This window comes from Natrix helvetica (genome assembly GCF_964273705.1).
Source record: "Natrix helvetica genome assembly, chromosome: 5".
Classification (NCBI taxonomy): domain Eukaryota; kingdom Metazoa; phylum Chordata; class Lepidosauria; order Squamata; family Natricidae; genus Natrix; species Natrix helvetica.
Genome location: NC_138551.1, coordinates 49351609 through 49376671, shown reverse-complemented (window position 1 = coordinate 49376671; position 25063 = coordinate 49351609). Strand labels below are relative to the sequence as shown.

Genomic DNA, 25063 nt, shown 5'->3' with positions numbered 1-25063 from the left:
TTATTTTATGTAAACAAAACAAAAAAAGTTGAAATGGTGTGGTCTTTTAAACAACTTTTCAGCAACTTCCCAGCTTTATATTCCAACAACTTTTACTCTTGTGAAGTGCAGCTTTTTCCTAATACTCACAGTAGTATACACTATCACAATTACTGTGCAGTGATCTATTTTTACCCACTTTCTGTTGCAATTCTGCTATATTCATTAATGAGATGTCCTTTGACATTACTAAATCAAGGAAACCTTGTTTCTTTACAGTGTCTTTTACATCAGGGGAGTATCCCACTGTTAAAGCTTTTCAAAATTAGATTGAATAGGAAATGCGTCACAAAAATCTAGGTGGAATACTATTCATACGTTATAAGAACATAATAAAGAATATAAGGGATTAGGTGTTGCCAATTTTACATCTAAACAACAGTTTCATCCTGACATTCTAAACACTAAACTAGCTTGGAACTGTTCAAATCAACATGGTGGCAGATATTATACTCGCATCTCCCTTACCATCCTCTCTGCTTCATTTAAATTATTTCAGGAAAGTTTTATTAAAATAAATGGGAGACCAGCTTACAGCAAAGAACCAGCCTTCACTATTTTTATTTCCAATATCATTTTTCAGCTCCAAAGGTATTCTTAGAGAATAAAAACAATGAGTAGTTTCAGCCCAGCACTTTTGTTTCCCGAAGTATCCAACTTCTCTCCCCCCCCCCCTTCAAAGATAAGCAGGACAAGTGGCAACCTATAGTTGGTAAATTGGTGTTTTATAGAATATCACATTCCTGTTGTCAACTATATTATAACATACTCTCAGCACTCTAAATGAGCCTTAATTCTGCTTTCACCAGTTTATATTTTCTCAAACATATATATATATACCCAAGATAGCTAAACAACTGTCTAAGGTAACCCTTTCCATAGTTCTTATCATTTGTATTTAGAATGATTCTGAATTTTATAATTATCCCAAATTGTAATAATTTATTTTTAATTATGACTACATGTGTTTCATGTGTGCAAAATTATTATAAATGAAAATGGTTTGAATTCCTCTAGTAGATATTAGCTATGGTTTATAGTGGTTAATTTTTATACCGCTAAATGAGGAATATAAGAATGTAGTACCCCAACAACATGATGAAGAGTAGCAGAACTGAACATGCTATGCTCGGTTCAATGTCTTTCTCTTAAGAGGCATCTTCTCCAGAAGCTTTCAACAAATGGGTGATTTATCTAACCCCATCTATCGCACGCAGGAGATTCTGTTACCTCTGCCATACTGCACTGCAGTAAAAAGTGAGGCTTGAGGGTTGCATCCACTGGTTAGGATTCCAGCAGCCTATAGAAAAGGCAGTCCACCCCTAAAAAGGAAGGAAACACTTCCATTTTTGTCCAAAGCTTTGCTGAACTTCAAGAAAAGTGGTCCAAGGCAAACAGCACAAAAGATTGTCAGTCAGGATTGACAAGAGTGACGTTTCACCTGCCAGGTGTCCCAAGCAGAAACCTGTAAAAAATAGATGACAGATTTAGATGAGAAAAGGAAAGGATACACACTGCAAACCAAAGCTTATTATCAAAGTCAAATTATTCAGGGCCATTTTAAGGATTGTAGGACTAGTTTCATTACAGAAGCTTTTTAAACAGCTGATATCAAGGAGATCTAGTTGATCAGGGTTGGCTGCTATTAAAAATTAAGGAAACAGTACTATGTAAATAATCTTACCATTCTCCTCGTGCTATGACAGCTTCTTTACGTACAAGGCGCTTCTTGTCATCCAAAGGCTTGGCCAATGCTCGAATGACCCGTGGCTTGAGTGGGATCACCTGTCAAGAATTGGAAAGCACCACTTTAATGAGGACTCAACTAAAGCCCCCCCCCCCCCTTTATAAACCAATGAGGGGAAATGAACTGCCAAATTACCAGCCACAAGTGCTTTCACTACTTACCACTGGGGTAGGTAAGGAGGTAAGTGCATGGAGGCACTGAAGTGCAGCAATACGGATTGCCTGCAACACATAAAAGGCAGGAAATTAACCACCTACGCCAGGGGTGTCCAAAGTTGGCAACTTTAAGACTTGTGGACTTCAACTCCCAGAATTCCCCAGCCAGCTGGCTGGGGAATTCTGGGAGTTGAAGTCCACAAGTCTTAAAGTTGCCAACTTTGGACACCCCTGACCTACGCTTCTTCCAGATAGGAAAGGAGAAAATAATCTGAGGAAGGAAATACTACTCTCCTCACCATGGCAGAATTGTCTGTTAGGTTAAGAAACCTGCCCACAAGTGTGTCGATGTGGAGATGCATAACGTGAGGTGCATCAAGTAGCAATGGCTGTATGCAACGTAAAGTTGAAAGCTGCACCACGTGGTCAGAACACGACAGAGACTCTAGCAACAGAGGCAGCAACTGTGGGAATGGGCAAAGAAGAGAAAAGGGGCCACGTTTCCTTTACTAGTATACACATGGATTTAAGGAACCCTCAACAGGTAGAGAACCTTGGCCATCGTTTCATACTCACTGTAGGCAGCTCTGTGACTAGCACTGGCTTGGGCAAGTGATTTAATATGTGAGACAGGCCCTTCAGGTAATTTGGTTTCACATCTGGGAGAAAAAAGGCAGCCCAGTTAAGTTTTTTTTTCCCTAGAAAAATATCATCACAACATCCATTTGCAATAGATTCCAACAGCCACAGACCGAGGCCCATAGTGAAAACACTTGTTGGCAGAAAGGAGAAAGCCAGGTCATTCTTCTATTTCTCCATTCTTTCTCTAATCATGGAGCTGGACAATTAAGACTGAAAATTCTCCTGCCTGCCCCTCAAGCAATAATCGAAAGTCCAAACCTTGCAAGAAATAGATAAAGCAGGAAAGAGCATAACGTTCCTTTTCTCCTACGGAAAGAATATACTGCCCAGGAAATGCTGTTTAATGAAACATAAGATTTCTTACCAGGAGCGGATGTGTGGAAACTTTGCACCAACTGGGGCACACAATCTGTGAAGAAATGCTGGCGGAACATGAGACGCACCTCAGCATGACAGCTCTTGCCCAATACATCAGTAGAATCACCCATGAGCAAGGCAAAGCCATCGCCCACTGCAGGGCCAAGAACAGTGTCCCCCAAAAGTTGGAGTAGCTGTAGAGCAAACAACGGCAGGACATGTTTAAGGAAGAGGTCAAAATATTAGGCCTTTATGAGAATCCCAGCTTTTCTCTACAGCTCACCTTGTCAGTCAGCTGTGTGATTAATGGGTGGTAGCGTAGCAACAACGCTTTACTCACCTGCAAGGACAAAAAGATACAATAAACTCTGAAACTAGCATGGAGGAAGGATGAGTGTGCGTACAACATTATGCAAACTTACCCACAACAGCAGAGTAAGGGCCTGGCGTTGATAGGGACCTTCATTCAAGCCTTGTTCCAGTGTTTTTATGGCCATTTCCAAGAGCTGATCTAGATGTGGCCCTGTAAACAGTAGAAACATAATGAGCAACTGTTACACCTGTATTACATTTTTTTCTAACAGTTAAACTGAGTAATATGTAGCACAAGCCAGTTTTACGGTTTCAGTAGCATGAGAATATTACTCTAATTCTATGGCTTTCATTTATTACCTTCTGGGTATTTGTTAATCAGTCCTGCAAAGCATTTGGCAGCGGCAGTAGCAGTGAATGGGCAGTCACAGGAACAGCTAAGAGCTAGTAGCTCATGCAGCAACCGATCCTGCTGAGGAATTGCCACCTGCAAGGAAAGCAGACACTGAAGAAGGAAGGTAGGTAACAGAAAACTTCCCACTGGCACACTGGCTTCTCACCTTGGCATCACATAGTGCAGATCTACTCTCAAGTAAATTTCCAAATGTTCCTGACCTACGATATCCACAATCCTCCACCACCAGCAATGTTGATTAGAATAATGGAAGTTGATCTTTTTGAAAGACCATAAATTATCCCATCCCATTCTCAAAAACCCCACTGAAAATTCTCCCCAGGACTCACTGTTCTTGGCAGTGAACATACGAAGGCCATAAGGAGAGCAACCAATCTTCTTGGAGCTGCCACCGGACACGGCCCATCCTATAGAAAAGACAACATTTTTACTTTGCAGGCTATCCAGAAATTTCTAAGAATGCTTTTCCATACACAGCGAACCATTTTGGTGTAGTGCTTAAGGTGCTAGACTAGAAACCAGGAGATCGTGAGTTCTAGTCCTCCCTTAGGCACAGAGGTTGATTGGGTGATTCTGAGACTCACTTGCTCTCAGCTCAACTCACTTCAAGTAATTGGTGATATGGGGAAAATAGAAGGAGGAAATCCTAAGTACACCATCTTGAATTGCATCAAATAAATAGCTGGCAGAGATTAAGCTCAAATACCTGAAAGGGATGAAAAGGGCTGGGATAGTTGTTTCCAGGCAAGAAGGAAAGTTCTCCATCCAGGAAGAGAGGTACCACTTTGGACACACTCTGGGCAGCCAACCTGCCATGATATAACAATTGACATTATATTAACACAGAGAAATGTCAAGAGAATAGTGAAAGAGATTACCAACACCTCTCCTAATCTTGGATTTACGGCAAGCAGAAACCCAGTCTTATCCAAATATTAAATTGTACAGCACCAGAAACCGCAGAAAGGAACCTGTTACTCACTCTGGGCTTAAGTGCATGCAGGCTGCACTGATGACTAACACTATGGATGATAAAGCTTCTTCTGTTAGCAGAACTTTGTCAAGTGTTGTTTGAGAATTTTCTGAAAGTGGTAATAGAAATTGAGATGTTAGTTCTTATTAGTTCTTTTCAGGGGTCCTTCCAATGTATTGCCTGTTAATGGCTGTTTCACAGAGAAGAAATTGTAACACAAGAAGCAGCTCTAAACAGATGGAGGAGGAATAAAAGCCAGCCCAACATATGAATTTAAACACACAACACTTTATCTCTCTTCTTGCTCAGAACTCAGAAGTACGAAGACATATATAATATCATTAGTCAATCTAGGACTGGAAAAAAGAACAGTCCAACTTTAACTACAGGTTTTGCTAAAATTTAGTTGAGAGGGTGCAAAAGAGTGAGCATTTCTGCCATCCTACCTTCCAAAGCAGCTTGTACTGCTAAGCCTAGCAAGCAGGGCACCACCGCCTGATGGAAATACCAGTATGTCTGAGCATTTTGTTGGCACTGAAGGGCGACCTGTTGCAAGCTGTGGCACACAGATACCACTGAATTATTACTTGCTGGCATTTTGCCTGCAAAAACAAGAGCAATTTTAAAACCCACAACTCATAGTATTAGAAAAAGAACTAGTACTTATTGATAATTCATATATTTGAAAAATGATCACTACATTGTCTGTGGTTGAATTATCACACTGTGGCAAATGATTAAAAGTGCATCATTTGCAAAGTGGTTCCGCGTGCAATCATTTTGCTCCTCTCCATTGCAAGTGAGCAACCAAACCAGAAAGCCTATAATTTCTATAAAATGAACCCGCTCAAAAAACAGTAGATTCTAAATTTGTGCTGACCTCAAAACCAAACTTTCAAAACAGATTTGTTTTATTTCATACTTCCAATGTTATACTACCATTTGGAGGCTGGAATATTTCAAAGTCAAGCCTGTGGTGCACACAATCTTAAAAATGATTTCTCAGCTTAATATATCAAGATGTGAGATTTAATACATGAGATACAATAGGCTGCAACAAATATCCAGACAGCACATCTCCCTCACTACGTGATTTCGTTTCTCCATTTCCCATAAAAAATATTCTATTGGTGTGAAAAGTTTGTTACCTCTTATTTTCCCAGGCTGCAGTTATACTTCGTTGATGAACAAAGCATGTTTGCATATTATGGAAAATCAGAATATTTATTGTTTTTCTTATTTATTTAACAAATATTTAACTTTTTTGTCTGTTTTGAGCCGCCCAGACTGGTTAGATGAGATAGGTGGCCATACAAATCAAATTAATAATAATAATAATAAAATCATAGGAAATCTGGAATTAGTCCAAATTTTAAAGTCCTGCTATATGTAATTATAGAAAAATGATTTACTGTATGTAGAAGACACTAAAAATTTAGAGTTCAGTGCTTTTCCCATGGAAAGAGGCTATACAAGCAAACAGATTGTACTAAGTCTTTCCATCTTTTAGAGCACCATTGTTGCAGAAATCTCGGTCTTTCTAATACAATATCAAATATCAGATAGTGTTCCCTTTCTCAAAATTCCAGTACTGTCATTTAAAACATTACCTTTCTGAATCTGCTGAAGATGTTGCAAGAGGATAGGAACTGTTTGCCTTATAATACTTGGATGGGTGGAAACTGCTGCCAGAGCTTGTAGATGTTTCTGATGGGAAGAAGTACTGTCCTGAAGTTCTGAAACATATCAATCATATAATTAGTTTGGTCCCAAGTATTTGACTTTCTGAGGATAGCATAGCAATCTTCCATATGCAAGTTGTGTATTTACAATAAATCCATTTACAACGCATTCACGACTACTGAGAAATTCAGACAGGGAATTAGTACTTCTGTGCAACTATTAAGAAAGGTATCCACTGGAATGATTCTACCTGACTCCAGTCCTTTTGAAAGCTTCTGTACCAAATACTTGCTGAAGATTTCTGGGTAGACAGGCGCAAGGGTGCCAGCAGCATCCATAGCTGCCAAGCTAAGAAGATATAGAAAAAGTAAGAATGAACTGCCATAATGAATCACACAGATCGTTCTGTGGGAATCAAATTTTTGAAATTGCAATACCATATACTTTATGTGTGAGGTTTTATAAATGTTACTTTATAAACATCTGAACCAGAGTAATGCCAAATGCCTAGATTTTGCTAAATTCCATCCAGAAGCGTTAGGCTAAAAACTGGTAGCAGAGGACAGGGATTCTCACTAGACATATTATCAAATAATATGACAGGCTTTGAACCGTGGTTAGATGGTGGCTTGAGCAATTGAAAACTTAACTGAATTAACTGGCATTTCTGTGGAAAAATTATCAACACTACTGGCCAAGTTCCATAAAATATTAACCTGAAAGTGCTAATCTAGGTGAAAGTAGGTCTGTGGTTAGACCTTTACTTTTTTTTTTTAACTTTGTTTTAGTATGATATGAGATTCAGGACTTCATGCTGAGCCATAATATAGCTTATTTCTTTGGGCATTATCTTGTTATGTGAACCCATTCATAACATTATCTTGTTGTGTGAGTATTTGGACACAAATTAATATCAAAAGAATGACCGTACAAACCCAAATATGAGGAATCAAATGGGATTACAACAACGCTATTAGAAATGCCTCTTTCTGTTAATTAACTTGTGTAAAAATCTTAGATCAAGATATGGAAATCTGAAATTGAAGAATTTACCATTAGGTATTAACTGTTAGAATTCTTTTTACTATTTGCAAACGAATTAGTAATAATACCCAATATCACAAAAAGGAAAAATGCGTTTTCAGAAATTCTCAATGGTTTGTTTGTTTGATCAGGAGGATTGTTCTGACCTGATCTGGGAATCCTTTTCATTTAGGATGGACTGTGCAAAGTGATCTGCAAGCTTTTCCACATCTGCAAGATCCAGAAGCTCTAAAACAGAAAAAATAATCCTATATTATATTCTACTTCTTGTGAAGTAATCACAACATATACAAATTCCATTCAAATGATCATTTTTTTTGGATGCTCAGCTGTTAAGATTAGGAATCATGCTAACCAGCAAACCAGACCCATGTATACTCACTAGCATCTAAAAATGCACTTGAGAAGGGAAAAAATATATGATCTTTCCTCTACTTCAAGGAACGCCATTTCAAAGCAAATAATAACACACACCTTGACGAGATCCTAGAAATGTCAGAATCTGGATCCCAACCAACTGAAGTTGAATATTGGACTCAGCTAAGGCAGAGAATACTACAGAGCACAAAGAGTCTTTGCAAGAAAGCAGTGGACTTTTGTCTGTAAAGGAGGCAGAAAGAGAGTTACGTGTAATGAAACAATCTTGAGTATATTCAAACCTAGTAACAAGGTTTTTGCTAGCATTGCTACTATAATGGTAACTTTCAATGTCAAACCAGGGGTCTGTGAAGGTTGTAGAAAAAAATTAAATTTTAAAGAAGTGAAAATCATCTAAAGCTCTAGGTGATACAACAATACCACCTTACCTACAAATTCCTGGAAGAATAAAAAAATGATCTCCAGAAAGGAGGCGGCATCTTGAGAAAGGTAACAGAATTTGAAACTTATGCAGAATCAAGAACACCTGAGAGACATTTATAGATCAATGAAATATGGTGACAAATTTTAAAAATGCAAGATAAAATGGATGCAAAATTCAAAGAAATAATTACAGTGCAACAATGGAATGAGCTATAGCTATAACATTAATTCCAAGCTGCAATTTGAAGGAAAATTGTTAGAAATATTTTATAGACAATATAGAGTATATCCTTGTCAGTGATTAACAAGATGGATAAACCATACAATATAGGTGGTCCTCAGCCTATAACCATTTGTTTAGTGACAATTCAAAGTTACAACAGCATTGAAAAAGTGATTTATGAGCAGTCCTCACACCACTGCAGTGTCCCCAAGGTCAAATGATCAAAATTTGGGCACTTGGCAACCAGCATGAATTTATAATAGTTGCAGTGTCCTGGGGTCATATAATCACCATTTGCAACCTTCCCTGATGGCTTCAGACAAGTGAAGTCAATGAAAGAAGCTGGATTCACTTAACAACCATATGGTTCACTTAACAACTGCCTTGCTTAGCAACAGAAACTCTGATCCCAGTTGTGATTGTAACTATCTGTAACTAATGCAAGCAATGCTGCAATAAAAAAGGGACATTCTGCTCATAGAATGGTTATGTAACACCCCCCGCCCCCCAAAACAAGTATTGGAAAAAATATACGAAAAAATTAAAAAATATTTAAAATAAAATTTGAACTGAGACCATATATATTTTATTAAGAATAATTTCAGAGAGCATAAATAAAAATACTCCAGTCTATTAAGACAAATGCTGACATTGGCAAAAACCAGTTTGATGCAGTACTGGAAAAATGAAATCCTGTCAACAATGTAACAATGAAAAAGCAAAATTAGGGAATATGCAGTTTTGGAAAATCTGATTACATATATTTATAAGAAAAGTTTAGCTAAATTCAAGCAGGAATGGTTCCTTTATGCATGATAAATCACACAGCAAGGCAGACCTGGAAATTTAGAATTCGGTTTTTAAGCAAAAGAGTTTCCCAGAATTTACCTCAACCATTACAAAGAATAAAAATGTCCTTATGTCTCTCCTCTTTCCCTCTCAGACTACTGCTCTGTCCCTATGGATGAAAATCATTTATCTCTGCAGAACATACCTTTGGATAACACGGAAGCACAATAAATATAAAGAAATAGTTAACAACAGCCTTGTTAGCAAAATTCCTAAGTAAAAGAAAATTCTGCCCTAGAAGGTAATGAAGCAACAACTCACCTTCCTCCTCAGGACCCCAAATTTGCCGTAACTCCAAGAAACCAAGCAACACCTCCAAGACGGTCCTGTGCTGACTACTCTACAAGAGATCAAGAGGACACAGGATGGATTGGGGAAACTTCCCTAGATAGAGGAAAAGGCAAGATATGCAGACTTTTGCTCTAAATTAGAGTCCAACCGAACTATAAGCCTTAGGGCATGTGGCAGAACTGCCACAAAATATATTGAGACGGGAGTTACACGACCTTTTAATCCTGCTCTTCAATAGAACAGTTTTCTGCCCCATTTTTTTCTCACCTGCTCATGCTTGGCATACTGTTCCAACAGCAAAGGAAGTACACTACTTGTGATCTGGTAATAAGCCCGCAAAGAAGCTCCTGCAGCTGCCTGCAAGAGCTTAGCGCTTGGCCACACCAGTTTCATGTCAGGCTCACAGAGATGGTGTCTGCAATCTAAAATAAACAAGATTGCTTAAGAGTAATAGCATGCCTTACAAAGCAGCACCAATATTGTGTTTATTCCACTAGGGCGATGATTGCCAACAGCATTAAAGTTTAATTTAAAATATATTCTCTGCATCTTATTTCCTGATACCTTCTCCTTGAGTGCTGAGAGGCAAATCATGACTGTAACATTAAAATGAACTACCTTCTCTTCAAGGTGTTTACTTCTTTCAATAGCACATCAAGGAAGAACAGAATACCTATCATAGGACCAAAAAACCCAACGTAAGAGCTCTTCAGGGCTTACCTTGCAGAACTCCTCTAAGAAAGGAATCCAGGAGATCCTCATCATCAGCTCCAAGCACCAAACGGGACAGACATGCTGACAAAGCTCGCAAAGCAGACAAGCATTCTGCTTCTATCTTCTCACTTGCGGTCTGGAACACCTATAAAAAGATGGGAGTCAGATCTTCTTGTTTTTACTACAGTGGGTATATTTAGCTAGTATTACAGATGTCTTTAAAAAGCAAGCTTAATCTATTTCTTCCATTTCTCTCTATAGCTTCTTTAAGCATTATACCATTCATAACTATTCACTGTAAAATTGTATAAAGTCTCTCAGGTACAGTAGACCCTCAGAAAGGCAGAGTGGGAAAGTTCAGAATGCATGGAACCCCAGAAGCTCAATCTAAAACACAAATACACTACTTGTTTGTTTGTTTGTTTGTTTTATTGGATTTATATGCTTCCTCTTACTTCTGTGCGCAAGGATGACCAAAGGCTAGGGAGGAATTCTTTCAGTTCTTTATGCCCATAGATTTTGCATGCAGCAACCTGCAAGGAGATACACAGAAATAATTAGCTGTGTGTCTTAATTGCTACAAGCAGCCCCACAGCCAATACATTGTACCATTTGGACATAAAGTAAAACTAATTCCCGTGGCTCAGGCAAATTTAATTATCACTATTGAGTGTTCTCACCAGGGTTTGCAGGGAATCCAGCTTAGCACTTTGTACATCTGAGTCTATTTTCTCAATGAGCAATGGAAGTAGGAACTGTAGGAGGAAAAAGTAATAAAAAGCACAATTTGGAGAAAAAAATATTAAAAAGCACCTTTTCAGGAAAAAAATCTCTCTCTCTCTCTCTCTCACACACACACACACACTCACACACACACCTTCTAGAACACAATGTTGAACCACTTTTGTATCATGCCAAGATGCATCCAGGGAATGCATCATGCATGGATGCATCCAGGGAAGTCACCAGAAATTAGGCTTGAAGGTGAATGTACTGGGAATAATTTCCCTTACTATTAACAAATTAGAAATCTTTCCCAAATATCAGTGTTGATGGATTTATTTTCAACCTCTTATGGCAGGGTGATATGATCTGAATGTTATAATCTATATATTATAGATTGGTCCCAAGGCTGAGGGCCTTTTTCTGTGTGTAAAGTAATATGTAAACACTGAGAAGCTTCTTGCCTAATTTGGGCACTTGTGAACAATATATAAAAGGGCAGATCTATTAGACAATAGTAGACTCTTGGAAGGTGCTGTATTTATATTCTATGAATCCAAGCATAGAGAAGTTGAAGGAAGAATCTGAAGCTGAACCCCCAGCAGGAGTGAGCAAGTTCAGAAAGATGTGCAGGACAAAACTAATTGTTGAAAAAGGCTGCTGTATTAGGAAAGAAACAGCCTCACTAATGTGCTGGAATTCCAAAATGCTAAGAGAGTAATTTTGTCTCTTTCTTCCTTTCTCTCTAATGTAAAAACAAGTCCAATAAACAAAAAGCTGTCTACTAGTGTCAGTGTATCAAAATTGTAATAAGGAACACCTGTATGAATCAGGGAGAGACAACAATTACAATTTACTTGAAAAGCACTACAAGAATAATTTTAACTGTGAGTGAAAAACAGCGTCATGAAAATTCATGTCCCTTTTCATGTTATCCAATACTGCACCAATTGCTGAATAAAACTGTCATACTTCAGCAAAAAGGGGGGTAGAGGTCAGCACTGCCCGCAGACTGAAAATCAGGTCTTCTCTCTGGATTCCGTGAGGATCATTGGAGGGCTAGAACAAAATCAAAGATTGAAAACATTATGGAAGTAACCTTGTTCAGCCACCCACCCTGGTTATGCTGAATAAACTTCTTCATAAAAAAAATATCCTTCAAAACATATAGTGTTCCGTTTCAGCACCCATATTTCAGTTTGAGAACTAGTTACAAGACAAACTTGTCACTGAACAATTCACTTACAGGAGTAAAGTCAATAGGGAAGTAGCAGGAAGTCACCTCAAACAGCTCTTCTGCAAATGGCCCTGAAAATTATAAACATAACAGTATGGCATCTGGGTCTACATAGTAACAATGTCATATTAAGCCATTGCAAATTACAGAAGCTCACATTCTAGACATGACCTATATTTGAAGTTCACCTGGTGACATGACTGTGATCATCCACAATTCAGGAGATTTGTCCTAGAGCTTGACACAAGACAATCTACAACTTTAATTCAATGGTTTTTACTTTAAGTGTATTTTAGTATTCCATGTTCAATATCTCTCCTTACTAAAATAAATTCTATAACTATGAGGGTAGTACTACAGATTTCTAAAATCTTCCAATCTGGATATAGCTCGTCAGATAGTTCCAGAATGTTCTGTTTCCGTTTGCGCTAGGCCATTCCAGAGGGTTGATTGACAGTTTTTTACAAACAAATAATCCAAACTGGAAGTTGCTTGAGATGTTTTGAGGGGTAAACTGGTTGAAATACTCTCATTTCATTTTGAACACCTCAAAACTGCTTCTGGTTTGAAGGACATGCTTCTAGAAACCAGTGAACAGATCCTCCTATTCATCTCCAGTGGGATGATCTGGAAAGAAACTGAATATGGAGTTCTCCAATCAGTTCATTCCTTGGATCGATACATTTTGCCCTTGCTATAATGGTAACACAAGCTTTTCCTTGGATGATTAACTTCCCTTTGAACCAAATTTACCTAGTGTATAGCCCTTTATAATGATGTCTCGAACAATCTGGAAAGCTATTAACAGGTTGCGTGGGTCTTTCTCTCCATCCATCACCTGAATAAAGCCCAAGGTGAAATCAGCACCTAAACTTTTTAGCTCTGTGGAAAAAAAGCAGCAAATAAGATCCCACGGTTTTCAAGTTGGACATGTGATTCAATTACTTCCAAAAATACTCTTCTCACCTGCCTCTCGGTTGCTCATAAAATTAGTGATGATACTATAGACAGTATGACGATTTAATTGTAGCATAGACTAAAATAAAAGAAAAGCATGGCTGTTAAAATAATTATTGTTCACATATTCTTAAAATCATATTTTATTAGACTCTTATTTTTTCCATTTCTTCTAAGATAAATTTATTTGTACTTTATCTATTGTTACAGAGGACAACTCAGATTAATTAAATGCAAGTCAAAGGTTATGCCTACGATCTGTATTAGTGCGGAGATGGTCAAAACTTTTCTTTATTGCATTTTTTGTCTCATTTTTAGTCCCAATGCAGCTCCATATACTTTGCTGCCTCTTGTGAACCCCAATATATTTTAGTTCTAATATAAGTGTAATGCACATAAGAATTTCCATTCATACATTACAGATAGTTCTCAACTTACAATTCATTTAGTGACCATGAAAAGTTACAATGTCACTGAAAGAAGTAACTTACCGTATTTTTCAGAGTATAAGACACACCTTTTTCCCTCAGGGTGCAAATCTGGGTGCGTCTTATACACCAAATACAGCATTTTTGGCGTCCCGAAACCCCGCCCCCTTTGGAAAAATGGTCATGCATAGCCTTTAGGAGGCTTGTAGAGTGCTCCTGGGAGCTGGAGAAGGCAAAAATGAGCGAAAAACGGACCATTTTTTGCTTGTGTTTGCCCCACCCCCCCACCGCCTCCAGGAGCACTCTATAAGCCTCCTAAAGGCTATTCATGCCCCCCCTTTTTTATATACAAAAAACGGGGCCGTTTTCAATGCAATCTTGGTGCATCTTATACTCTGGTGCGTCTTATACTCTGAAAAATACGGTATGTGTGACGTTTTTCACACTTACAACCATTGCAGCATTCCACGTTGTACCTAATTAAAATTTGGATGATTGACAACTGGTTGCAGTGGATATTTATGGTGGCTGCGGTGTCCCAGTGTTCATGGGATCACCTTTTGCGACCTTCTGACAAGCAAAGCCAGTGGGGAAACCAGAGACACTTCACAACTATGTTACTAACTTAACAACCACAGTGATTCACCTTAACAATTGTGGCAAAAAAGATCATAAAATGGGGCAAAATTCACTTAACAATTGTCTCTCTTAGCAACAGAATTTTTGGCCATATCTGTATATACAAGAGTAAGACCTATAATACTAATAATTTTAGATTTAATCTCAAGGGTCAGTTATTCAGCCTCACTTTGTCCCTGCTTTAATTATGGTATCACATAAGGACATAAGTCAAAAAATAGAATGTAAAGAAAGAAGCAACTAAGAATGTTTATAGAAAAAACTGATTTGAATTAACATTTAATATAGTATCTACCATAATAAGTCAAGACATTTAATGTAGTATCTAATTAGTTATGTATACCACATTGACAAGACCACGGAGACCCTTCTTTCTATAATAACAGTATCAGTGAATCAGAACATGATTTCAACTTGCAAAGTATAGGATTATAAAGATTCTTTAGCAGAATGTGACATATTTAGTCTCTGACACCACAGGAAAGGCCCTAGCTACGTATGAATGTTGAGTCACTGCAGGAATAAGATGCTATACAGTATAACCAGTACAATAATAACGACTGTTGGAAAGAATGTTGAATCATATATTCAGAATGTAAAGGACTTCCATGCTCACCTGAACGTGAACTTCCTGGAAGATAGCTTTGAGAACAGAGACTGCCAATCCTGGAGCTAACGCTATACATTTGCTCTAGAAAAAAAAATTATGATAAATGTCCATCTGCATTAAGAGATAGCTATCTGCAGTAGCTTCCATGAATGGAATCAGAATCTCAGCACAGTAGATTTAATTCAAATCATGATTATGTCATTCATCTCTGTTAGGAAGATTCTGCTATTTAGTTTTACAGAAAAGGTGTACATTTTTTTTTACTAATAATTTTACAAAGATAAAAAACTAATATCAACTAAGGAAAACAGAAAAAAAAATCAAAGTCCAGAGAAAAAGAAAATGTGTGTGTGTGTGTGCGGGGGGATACAGAAACACACCAAAATATTGCCACTGTCATTTAGATCCTGGAAATTTTACAAAACGAACTATGTATGTATCACTGATAGTAAATTCTCACCAGAGCATTCAGTCCCTGCAGCACAGAAGGAATGACAAGGTGATTGTCTTTTAGACGGTTCTCGTAGAATAAGACAAGGTGGGTCACTGGAATAAAAAACATTAATATTACCATAATTAACAATAAAAACATTATTAGTCACTACGCTATATTAGTCAGCAAGTTTTCAAATCACACATTGGAAATTAAATGTACCAAACTGATATCTTGGTCAGGCTTGGAATTACAGGACAAAAATGGGTAATAAAGAAGAATCACAGATTTTTTGATGAGGTGAGACTCGTCTTCCCTTAGGTAGTCCCCAATTCAACGAAACATTTGTTGATGATAAATCTAGACTTCCTATAACAAGGAAAAACTCCAGAAGGCAAACTGCACATAACCAGCCACTTATCACAAAGCACGCTTCTCAGTACAGAATCACAGTTCCAATCATTTGTTCTTAGCATGGCAAACACTGGAAGGAATGTTTTCTCGAGACAGCTGTAAGCCACATTAAGAAGTGGAGGCCTTGAGAAAATACTCAGGGATGATGTGAATTCATGGATAGTATTATATCTTTGCAAATAAAATCAAATATCCCAAAATTCAAAATGGATTCCCAATCCAGGAACAGCCAAACAATTCAATCATTCCCTCTTCTTTTTGTGTCACTATTGGTACAGGTCGCTTCCCTGTTAAATTTACAAATTATTCACCTCACTCTTTTACTAGGAGCATGCAAAGCTTCAAATTTCCAGGCAAAAAGATGTGCCGAAGTAGGCAAGTGTACAAACTATTATAGCAATACAATTTTTTTCAGGAATTGTGTAGCAGCCTGTCGTAACTATCACACAATAGTGCTCTGTTCTCACTCCAAAGTATCTTTTTGCCTTCAAATCCAAAAAGTTGCATAATCTACTCTTTGGCTGAACATATGAGACATTGTTTAATATTAAGATGCTTCTCATCTTCTCCAAATAAACATAATTGTCAATTTGCACTAGTTAATAGTGGCACGGTACAACTAAATGCCTTCAGGCACTCAAAACTGCCACAAAGGTAAGATAAAGTAAAACATAAATCACACTGCAGTTTAAATATTTGTAAAGATGAGGAAGAAACACACAAAACTAAATTCTAAAATTCTAAATGTTACACACACACACACACACACACACACACACGAGTCTGGTAGTCCTCAACGTATGACCATTTGTTTTGTGACCATTCAAAATTACGATACAACCCATGACCAAAGTTATAGCCACTGCACTGCAGTGCATACATGGCCAGTTGATCAAAATATGGCCATGTAGCAGCCAGCCTTCATTTATGATTGGAGGGATGTTTCAACTCCCTCCACCTGCCTATCTCTATTCCTCGTTCTTCTGGGCCTCTGTGCTCTGCAGCCCTTGCTGCCCTTTGCTATTTTCTTATGCCTGCTGCTGACCAAGCAAGCCAGGGTTGGACTTTTACAAGGCAGCGGCTGGCCAGAGAATGCATGCAGTCTTGTCCAAATTGTGTGAGGCTTTCTTGTGAGACTTTGAAGCCTTCCAAGTCCTTGTGAGGACACATGCTCTTTGGACAGGTCTGTGCACTATTTGGAAAATGGCACGAGGGCCCTTGCAAAGATGGTCTGGTATGGCAAGCAGCTTGGTGCAAACCCAGGATGAAGACACTGAAAGTCAACCGGTGTGGCAGAATGCAGGGCAATGAGGGGTGGCTAGGCTGGGATTCCCTGTTGAGGACTATCTGTATCGCAAAATATAAAATAGTTGTATATGTGATCCTACAGTTTAGTTTTGTCACACAAGGATGCGAATATCAAAGGCTACCAAGTCATTGAATTATGTTTGCCTACATATATGCTCCCGATCACTGAATAACACTGAATAAAAACTGAGGGCAGTTTTGTGCCTGGTGAGGAAATTTAGCTCACTGTGAGAATTATATTTTGTCCCACCTTCCTGCTCTTGGAGGAGGGAATAACACTGTAGGAGGACCTCAGAGAGCACTTGAATGCCCTGTGCCCGCACTTGAGAATCTTCATTCTTTAGAGGAGTTCTACATTAGAAAGAAAAAAAAAAACAGAGGAATTGTTTAAGCATTATGCAAGTAAAGAGAAAAATACTGTATTACCAGGAAGGAGTTGGAGTGAGATTTCTCTTACTTGCTCAATCACAATTTAAATTATATTGCATCAGAAATTGCTCTGAAAAATTATCGTTAACATATGCATATATTTTTCTGAACCTCCAATTGCCATTCTTTTTTTATTCTTTTGAGGCATGAAATGTTCTTTGAGATGTCCTTATTACATTCTTTGGCTAATTCAGAGTATTTCTGAGGAACACCCAAAAGTAGGATGGGGTGCTGGGCTTGTCAGCTGGAAAGCCAGCAGCCACACAACGGGGGGCGCTCCCATCCTCGTCCCAACTCCTGCCAACCTCGCAGTTTGAAAGCATGCAAATGCAAATAGATGAATAGGTACCACTTCGGTGGGAATGTAACAGTGCTCCGTGATGTCATGCTGATCACATGATCACGGAAATGCCTTCAGACAGCGCTGGCTCAGTGGCCTTGAAACAGAGATAAACATTGCCCCTATAATTGGCAACAACTAGCGGAGTAAAATCTGCAGGGACTCTTACCTTTACCCCAAAGTGGTCAACTAACTAAGTTGCCAATTCCTTCCCTTTTATTTGGCTGCTGACAAATATTATGTGGTTTAATAGTCAGCCACTGTTTCTTTCTACTAAGGTGCACTAGAGTAATTGAGCCCATAGGCTGGAAAGTTGGAACTCTCAAACTCCTCCAACCAGAAGCCCTCTGGACTTTCACAGCAATTCCACTTTCTGCTTTGAGGTAGTAGTTTGGTAATTTCTGTTGACACCATTCATCTTTTTGGGGCATCTCGGCTGCTGTTATCCCTTTATCCTAAATGAAAATAACTTCAATCCCTCCCAGCAATGTAGCACAGAAGTATATAAAGAACAGAGTCATGTCTTTCTCTCGCAAACTTTTTAAAAAGACGACAAATATAAAATTGCATTTTTACATTTTCAGGTTCAGTAACTGAACTAAAAAGCTACAAGGCAACGCAAAAGAAAACTTTCAGGGAGATCACAAGATGGTGCTGATCTGCTACAAAATAGGAATTTATTGGCAGAATTTCAAAAATAAATGCTGCAGGGAGTTCAATTTATTACAGCTCATAATATTATACATACAAATATCTTTATGCTCAGCCTGAAGGCTGAAATTATGCAGAATTCACAAGTTACACAGAAAAATTATAAATAAATAAAAAACCACAATTAGCTGTGAATACCACCCAGAATAAAAATAAAGAAAGAAAATGCTGGCTCAGATGTGTATCCATTAAAAAAAGAACAAAATAACCATTTTTTTTCTTAAAGCATTTATTCCCTGCTTCTTTTATCTAAAAATTCTAACTTTAATCTTACGGTCTAAGGCAGTGGTGGGCAACCTTTTTTTTCAACTGAGCCAAATCTCGCCAAAGCCACGAATGAAATTTATTTTGAGAGCCACATTTTTAAAACCGAAAATACATAGGATGGTACACTGTTTTTAGTTTCAATAAACTCTGGCATTTGAAGCACACAAGTCTTAAAGCTGTCAAGTTGCAAGACCCTTGCACCCCTAACCCTTTAGAAAAAAAAACCCAGGGTCTTCAAACCTGACAGCTTGAAGACTTGTGGACTTCAACTCCCAGAATTCTGAGAATTGAAGTCCACCAAGGGCATCAATCATATTAGCCCAGGGATCTGCAAAATTGGCTCTTAAGACTGGTGGACTTCAACTCCCAGAATTCTGAGAGTTGAAGTCCACCAAGGGCATCAATCATATTAGCCCAGGCAGGGATCTGCAAAATTGGCTCTTAAGACTGGTGGACTTCAACTCCCAGAATTCTGAGAATTGAAGTCCACCAGTCTTAAAACAGCCAACTTTGCAGACCTCTGTGTTAGCCCAAAGCCTGGCGCTGGGCGGGCCTTGCTCCCCCATTGGTGGAGCCCCAAGAAGCGAGGAGGGAGAAAAAGAGATGGAGGCAAGGAGCTTCTCCCCCCCCCCGCAAAAATCTTATCAGGGAGCCGGCGGGCAGTAGCAAATTAGCTGATCACGCGGCGTGATCGGCTAATTTGCTACTGCCCGCCCGGCTCCCCGGTTAGATTTTTGCTGGGAGGGGGCAGAGGGGAAGCTCCTTAGCCTCCGTTTCTTTTTCTGCCTCCTCGCTTCTCGTCCCCGCCCGACTTCAGGATCCTCCCTAATCATTGTGGGTCGAAAAGAAAAAAGGGAAAGGGGCGCTTGTTTTGAAGTGCCTGAGAGGAGGGAGGGGAGCGGGCACCCGGCACACAGAAGAGCCACATTAAAGTGTGTAAAGAGCCGCATGTGGCTCGCGAGCCGCGGCTTGCCGACCACTGGTCTAAGGGAATAATGCTATAATAATCCTCTCTCTCTTTAACATTGGCTCAGAAACAACTATCTCCATTCCCTTCTCATGTTTTGTCTCAGATTTAAAGAATTGACATTTTCTGCTTCCAGAATAGAGAGATTTCTGTGTGACAAAATGTATGACAAATAGATGTGTTAAACAGGATTTTAAAATATTTTTGTATAGTCAGAATCCAGTCCAACCTCAATTTCGGAGTTTTGGAAGTTTCATAATTATATATTCTTCTCCCCGCTAAGAAATTACATTAATTAGCATGATCAAATTCTATGCCATTACATTGTTTTCGTGTGTGCTAAGTTTAGACAAGAACAGTCATTTTATGCATATTTGTTATAAAAGTAATCCTATGAAGTTAGAGAGTAATTATTTTTAGGTACCTGGAGCAGAATATAAGACAGATTTCAGACTGATATGCAATGAGTACACTTTGTATAATTTCCAAAAATTCCACGTGCCACATAATAGCACTCACAGGTGATAGTACGAAAAAAAAGTAAAGCATTTGCCACTAAATACACCTCTGTGTCTCATTCAGAAATGAAGAAATATCTATATGATCCTGCCTTTTCTAAATAATGCAGAAAGGGCAAAAAACATTTCTATTAATGAAAAGACAAGGGTATCACATAAAGCAGAGTTCCCCAATCATTTTGGCTTTGCGGACCAGGGGCAGGGGAAGAGGGGATGGCTTCCCATGCACATGGGGAAGGTCGAGCAGCAGGCACACACCTCTGCCACTCGCACGATAGGGAATGTGCACGCATGCATGCTCGCCACTTCCATGGTCAGGTTCTGAGAGGCTCAAGGCCCTGACATATTTAAAAATCAAAACTAGCCATTCAATAAGAACAACCTTATGAAATATATTTATCGTTAACAGTTCTCATAAAGAAAAATGTATTTTACAGAGACTAAACACACTGTATCTGAGAGATTTGGCCAAATACATTCCAGCAGGTCATGATCAAGTCATTTAGTGTGAGCTGGCTTTTGATTGCAATAAATGTAGAGAGGTCTTAAGAGGCACTCAGTATGAGATGTGTGTCAGTCCATCAACCAAGTCTTCCAATAACTTTTACACTTGAATTCAGCTGCAGAATACCCATCTTCCTTCCCACCCCCACTGTTGTGGCCCAACAGCGGCTGGCTGAGCTGTTTGTTGGTGGAATCTGACAGCAATGAACACTGTGGGATTGCCCTGGAGGCTGAGGAAGACTCTGGGGTGTGTTCGGAATCAGAGCAGGGACTAGAGAGGCCTGTTGGCTACCAGGTGAGTCAGGGAACAGTGAGGAACAACAGAGGGAGGCTGTCCCCGACATACGTATGCGTAGGGCTGCGAGGAGGAAGGAGCAGCTTTGGGAAAAGGGTCACAGAAGGAAATAGGAACAAGTGGCTACTGATTGACCCCTCCCGGAGAGCTTATAGGTGGGGCAATGGGAGGGGAATTTTGCAGGAAACAACAATTTACTGATCCAGCTGTAGAGAAAGATTGGGAGAATTTCGTGAGTCCAAGCCTTGTTTCATAGATAGCTTTCTGGGCTCCCAGCTAAGGGGTTACTTATCTCCCTCCTTAGTTGTGGCAGACAGCCAAGTCTGCATCCGCACATATTGTAGAAGCTTGGGACGGAACACCCACATCCACTTGTCCTTTAGTCAACCTCAAAATCACAATCCTTTTAGTTCTACTACAACTAGTTCTTTACTACAGAATGTATATATACAATACAAAGAGATTATTATTTCTAATCTCATTGTGCATATTACACGAATTAAATCTTGTAAAGATTTATGCGTCCTTCATACTCCCTTAGTTTGGTTAGCATAGCATACACTAGTGGTAAAAAAAAGCATGCGGAAGAAATTGAAAGGAAAAATTACAATATGAAATTAAAAACAAGTTAATGATTTTAATACAAAAGGAAATGGGCAATTTTGACTTTTTTGTTATGGTTATCCTTAGAGCTACTTCTGATTCAAACACACCTGTTACTGGTCAACATTCAGTAACTTCATTCAATCAGACTGATGCCTTAAAATTTTAGCAAAATATTGATATCCTTCTTTATGTTTCTTCATTGCTCCAATAGTGCACAGACATGCTAGACATCAGAAGATGTACTATGTAGAACAGAGATTGTTGCAATGATCTACTTACCCCAAGATTTCCACAACATCTAAAATGGAGCATGTTCCAGTCTTCACTCCTAAAAGAAAAAGTTATTGAAATTGTTAATTTCTAGTTCAATTTTTACACAGGGAACAATGGGAATATATGTACTTTAAATCCCAATGTTAACTTCTCACTCAGTGCTTGTTCAATTAACAATTAAGACACTACGTCTCATGAAGCATAGTCTGTTTTACTGGTCCAATTCCCATGATATGTTTAACTGGGACATGCAAAAAGACAGGCAGGTTATACTATCTCTCTCCTACATAAATATTCCACTTAATTAATCAAGATGGGCTTCGATTTTGCACCCAACTAACTCAATCTTGCTTTGCGTTAACCTAACTTGTCTTATATCTGTAAGCTACCTACTAGGACAAACTCACAGCCCGCAGACTGGATGCATCACACACTGGCCACACCCATTCCATTTTAGCAAAGGGGGAGGAGTCACGATATGTCACGTGACAATGTGACATGTGAGACACCCTTGTACTAGGGCAGGGGTCTCCAACCTTGGCAACTTTAAGACTTGTGGACTTCAACTCCCAGAATTCCTCAGTCAGCAAAACTGGCTGAGGAATTCTGGGAGTTGAAGTCCACAAGTCTTAAAGTTGCCAAGATTGGAGACCCCTGTACTAGGGAATCAATGACTTGCTGGGGTTATATGTCATTGGCATTCAAAGATGAGTCAGGTGACTATAGGAGACAAAAAATGGATCATTCTAGTTGTGGAACACCCTTATACCATGACAAGTTGAACATTTACACTATGCTAAGCATGTAGGTTTTTCCTAAGAGAGGCACCTTCCTATGTGTTTAGCTTCTTTTCTGTGCTGAGCATAAAGAAGAGGCAAATAATCTCATATCTCTGTACCAGGTCTATCACTTTCTCTGTACAATTCCTGACCAGGACCCAGACAGTTGGGGGCAATATGCTGACTCTGTAAACCGGCTAGAGAGGGCTGTAAAGCACTATGAAGCAGTATATAAATCTAAATGCTATGCTATCTAGGATTACACTAGTGTTTAACACAAGACTAATTCTTATTTTTTGCAATAATGCATTACCTCAGGTAAAAGCAATCATTATAATTATTTTATATCATTTGACACTAGAAAGAATCCAGGGATATCTCCAAAATGCTTTCAAGCCACCAAGATTAACTATTGTATATTGCTAAACATACTGTCAGTTCAGCAGCACAAAACAAAACTGCAGAAATCATTTAACGCTAACAAGAACCAAGTAGATGAATATATTGATATATAGTACTGTATATATTCCCACCTATCTTTAATGTGACCAGATTGTAAGAATAAACTACACAGTTTGGCATTTTCAGTCTATATGTATGATCTGAGAAATCTTGCATAGTCTGAGAAACCATGCACACCATTAAGACTTTAACAAACCAATTAGGTACTTATATTGCCTCTTTAAAAACATATTAAACAAGATTTACAGAAGCCATGATGATAATAAACAGAAATATCAGCAACTCTTTAATGGACAAAGTTCACTAAATTTCTTCAGCTTTTCATCTAGGATGAAAATGTATTATAGTATTAAAGGTATTATATATTTATAAAATTGAATATTTTATGGAAAGCATTGCCTAGCACTTTTCTTAAATGTGACATTTTCATGACAATATATTTTGTTGTATACAGTAGGTACAAAAAGGGCAGAAAGAAAAAAAATTACATTTTCTAATTAGCTAAGTTCAAAACAGTCCCTCTAATAAATATCCTTAACTCTTTCATTCCCAGAAGATCATATATCCAAATGTATTATTGTGCTTCTATAATGTTAAAAATAATAGAAGAGCTTGGCTTTCAGCTCCTCACGAAATTCAGAGTTAAGTCACAGCACCAGTACTTTAGAATTAAGACTTGAAAATTCACTATGACGCCTATTTTGTAATGGTTATACAGGTTTGCATTTCAGGCAAAAGGAAGATTGGAACTTAGGCCTGCAGTATAATTATTTTTACATTAAATATATGCTTGTTATCTTTGTACCATGACTTGTTTATATATTATCTTACTCTTCATGAATTGGAAAGCTAATTATCCACTGATGCAGTCACTTTAGTAAATAAAAAGTGAGATCAAATAACTGTTTGCAAATTGAAAGAATAACCAAGTTAATGCTAGAACATCACAGTACCTATATAACTTGATCTAGGGTTTACCCATAAAATGAGTGGTTACTATAAATGGCTGGGCAGCTAGGAAAACTATTCTTCCAGTCTTACCTAAACAATAAAATACACAGTGGAATGCATCTGTTCACTTGGCCAAATGCTAAAAAGAATCCTTCATGCAATCTCCTTTCCATTATGTATTTCAGAGAATGCTACACCACACGAAAATGAAACCATTTTTTCCTAACGAACAGCTTTATGATAATATGTCAACAATATTTACGTGAGTCTTCTTTATCCTTTTTTTTAAACCTCATCTCCCCCGTTCATATATAGTTCCAAAGAAAATCATAATAATAAACGAAAAACTCTTTATTCGGTTGTTGTTTTTTCCTTTACCAAAAACAATACGTGCCATACCCTGCAAGACTAATTGCTCCACCTTATAAACGAACACCTTGCTTGTGCCCAACTTCAACCGAAGTCCCATACAGAGGCGGATAAAACGCAATTACTAGAGATGGGAGAAAGCCACTCTATAAACCCCAGGATTAATTTATTCGTAAGGGTACCACTGAACTACACTACTGAGCATAATTTCCCAAGGCGGCTCTTCACCCACACACCTAACTTCAGCATTTCTCCCTTTTCTCCTGATCTAACCCCGATCATCTTGCCTTCCTCTCCACGTTATTCACCATTTATTTCAAAGCCCCGAGTAGTCCTTCTTGCCCTACAAATCTCGTTCTCTGCATGCACTGCGGAAACACGCGTGCTCATTTCCATGCCATTTCTATTCACACCCATTCCCTGACCATACCTTCCGCCGCCTGCCTGGCCGCGGTTTCCCATTCCCACTCCTGTAACAGGGAGGCAGGTTTTCCTATGGCAACGTGAGCCTCTCTGGCCGCCATGATAACCTGAGAAGGGGAAAAAAAGAGGGGGGGGGAGGCAAGAAGCAGCAACTGCGCGTGCGCGCCTCCCTGTC

The 25063-nt window shown here is 38.7% G+C and overlaps 1 protein-coding gene across 1 annotated transcript; it reads right to left on the bottom strand.

Annotated features, from left to right (window-relative positions):
- Positions 1–570: 570 nt before the first annotated feature.
- MMS19 (MMS19 homolog, cytosolic iron-sulfur assembly component) lies at positions 571–25016 on the bottom strand. Its single transcript, XM_081955152.1, has 31 exons — positions 24896–25016; positions 21911–21959; positions 17245–17345; positions 15300–15385; positions 14846–14920; positions 13172–13241; positions 12959–13087; positions 12215–12276; positions 11941–12027; positions 10926–11000; positions 10701–10778; positions 10252–10390; positions 9799–9953; positions 9502–9580; positions 7842–7967; positions 7514–7595; positions 6574–6671; positions 6251–6376; positions 5087–5242; positions 4650–4749; positions 4374–4476; positions 3997–4074; positions 3613–3739; positions 3363–3463; positions 3224–3280; positions 2948–3134; positions 2518–2600; positions 2241–2405; positions 1948–2007; positions 1724–1824; positions 571–1504 (listed from the first exon to the last, which is right to left on the bottom strand). The coding sequence occupies exons 1-31, from the start codon at positions 24987–24989 to the stop codon at positions 1477–1479; spliced, it is 3057 nt and encodes a 1018-aa protein (XP_081811278.1). The 5' UTR covers positions 24990–25016; the 3' UTR covers positions 571–1476.
- Positions 25017–25063: the final 47 nt, after the last annotated feature.

Bases quoted from the DNA above. Each gene is read 5' to 3' on its own strand.
- MMS19 (XM_081955152.1), bottom strand. From the start codon at position 24,989: ATGGCGGCCAGAGAGGCTCACGTTGCCATAGGAAAACCTGCCTCCCTG. The intron at 12,028-12,214 runs GTAAGTGAATTG...ATTTTGTTCTAG, and splicing joins TCCCTATTGACTTTACTCCT to CCCTCCAATGATCCTCACGG. The intron at 11,001-11,940 runs GTATGACAGTTT...TTCCTCCTACAG, and splicing joins CTACCCCCCTTTTTGCTGAA to TTCCTACTTCCATTGCTCAT.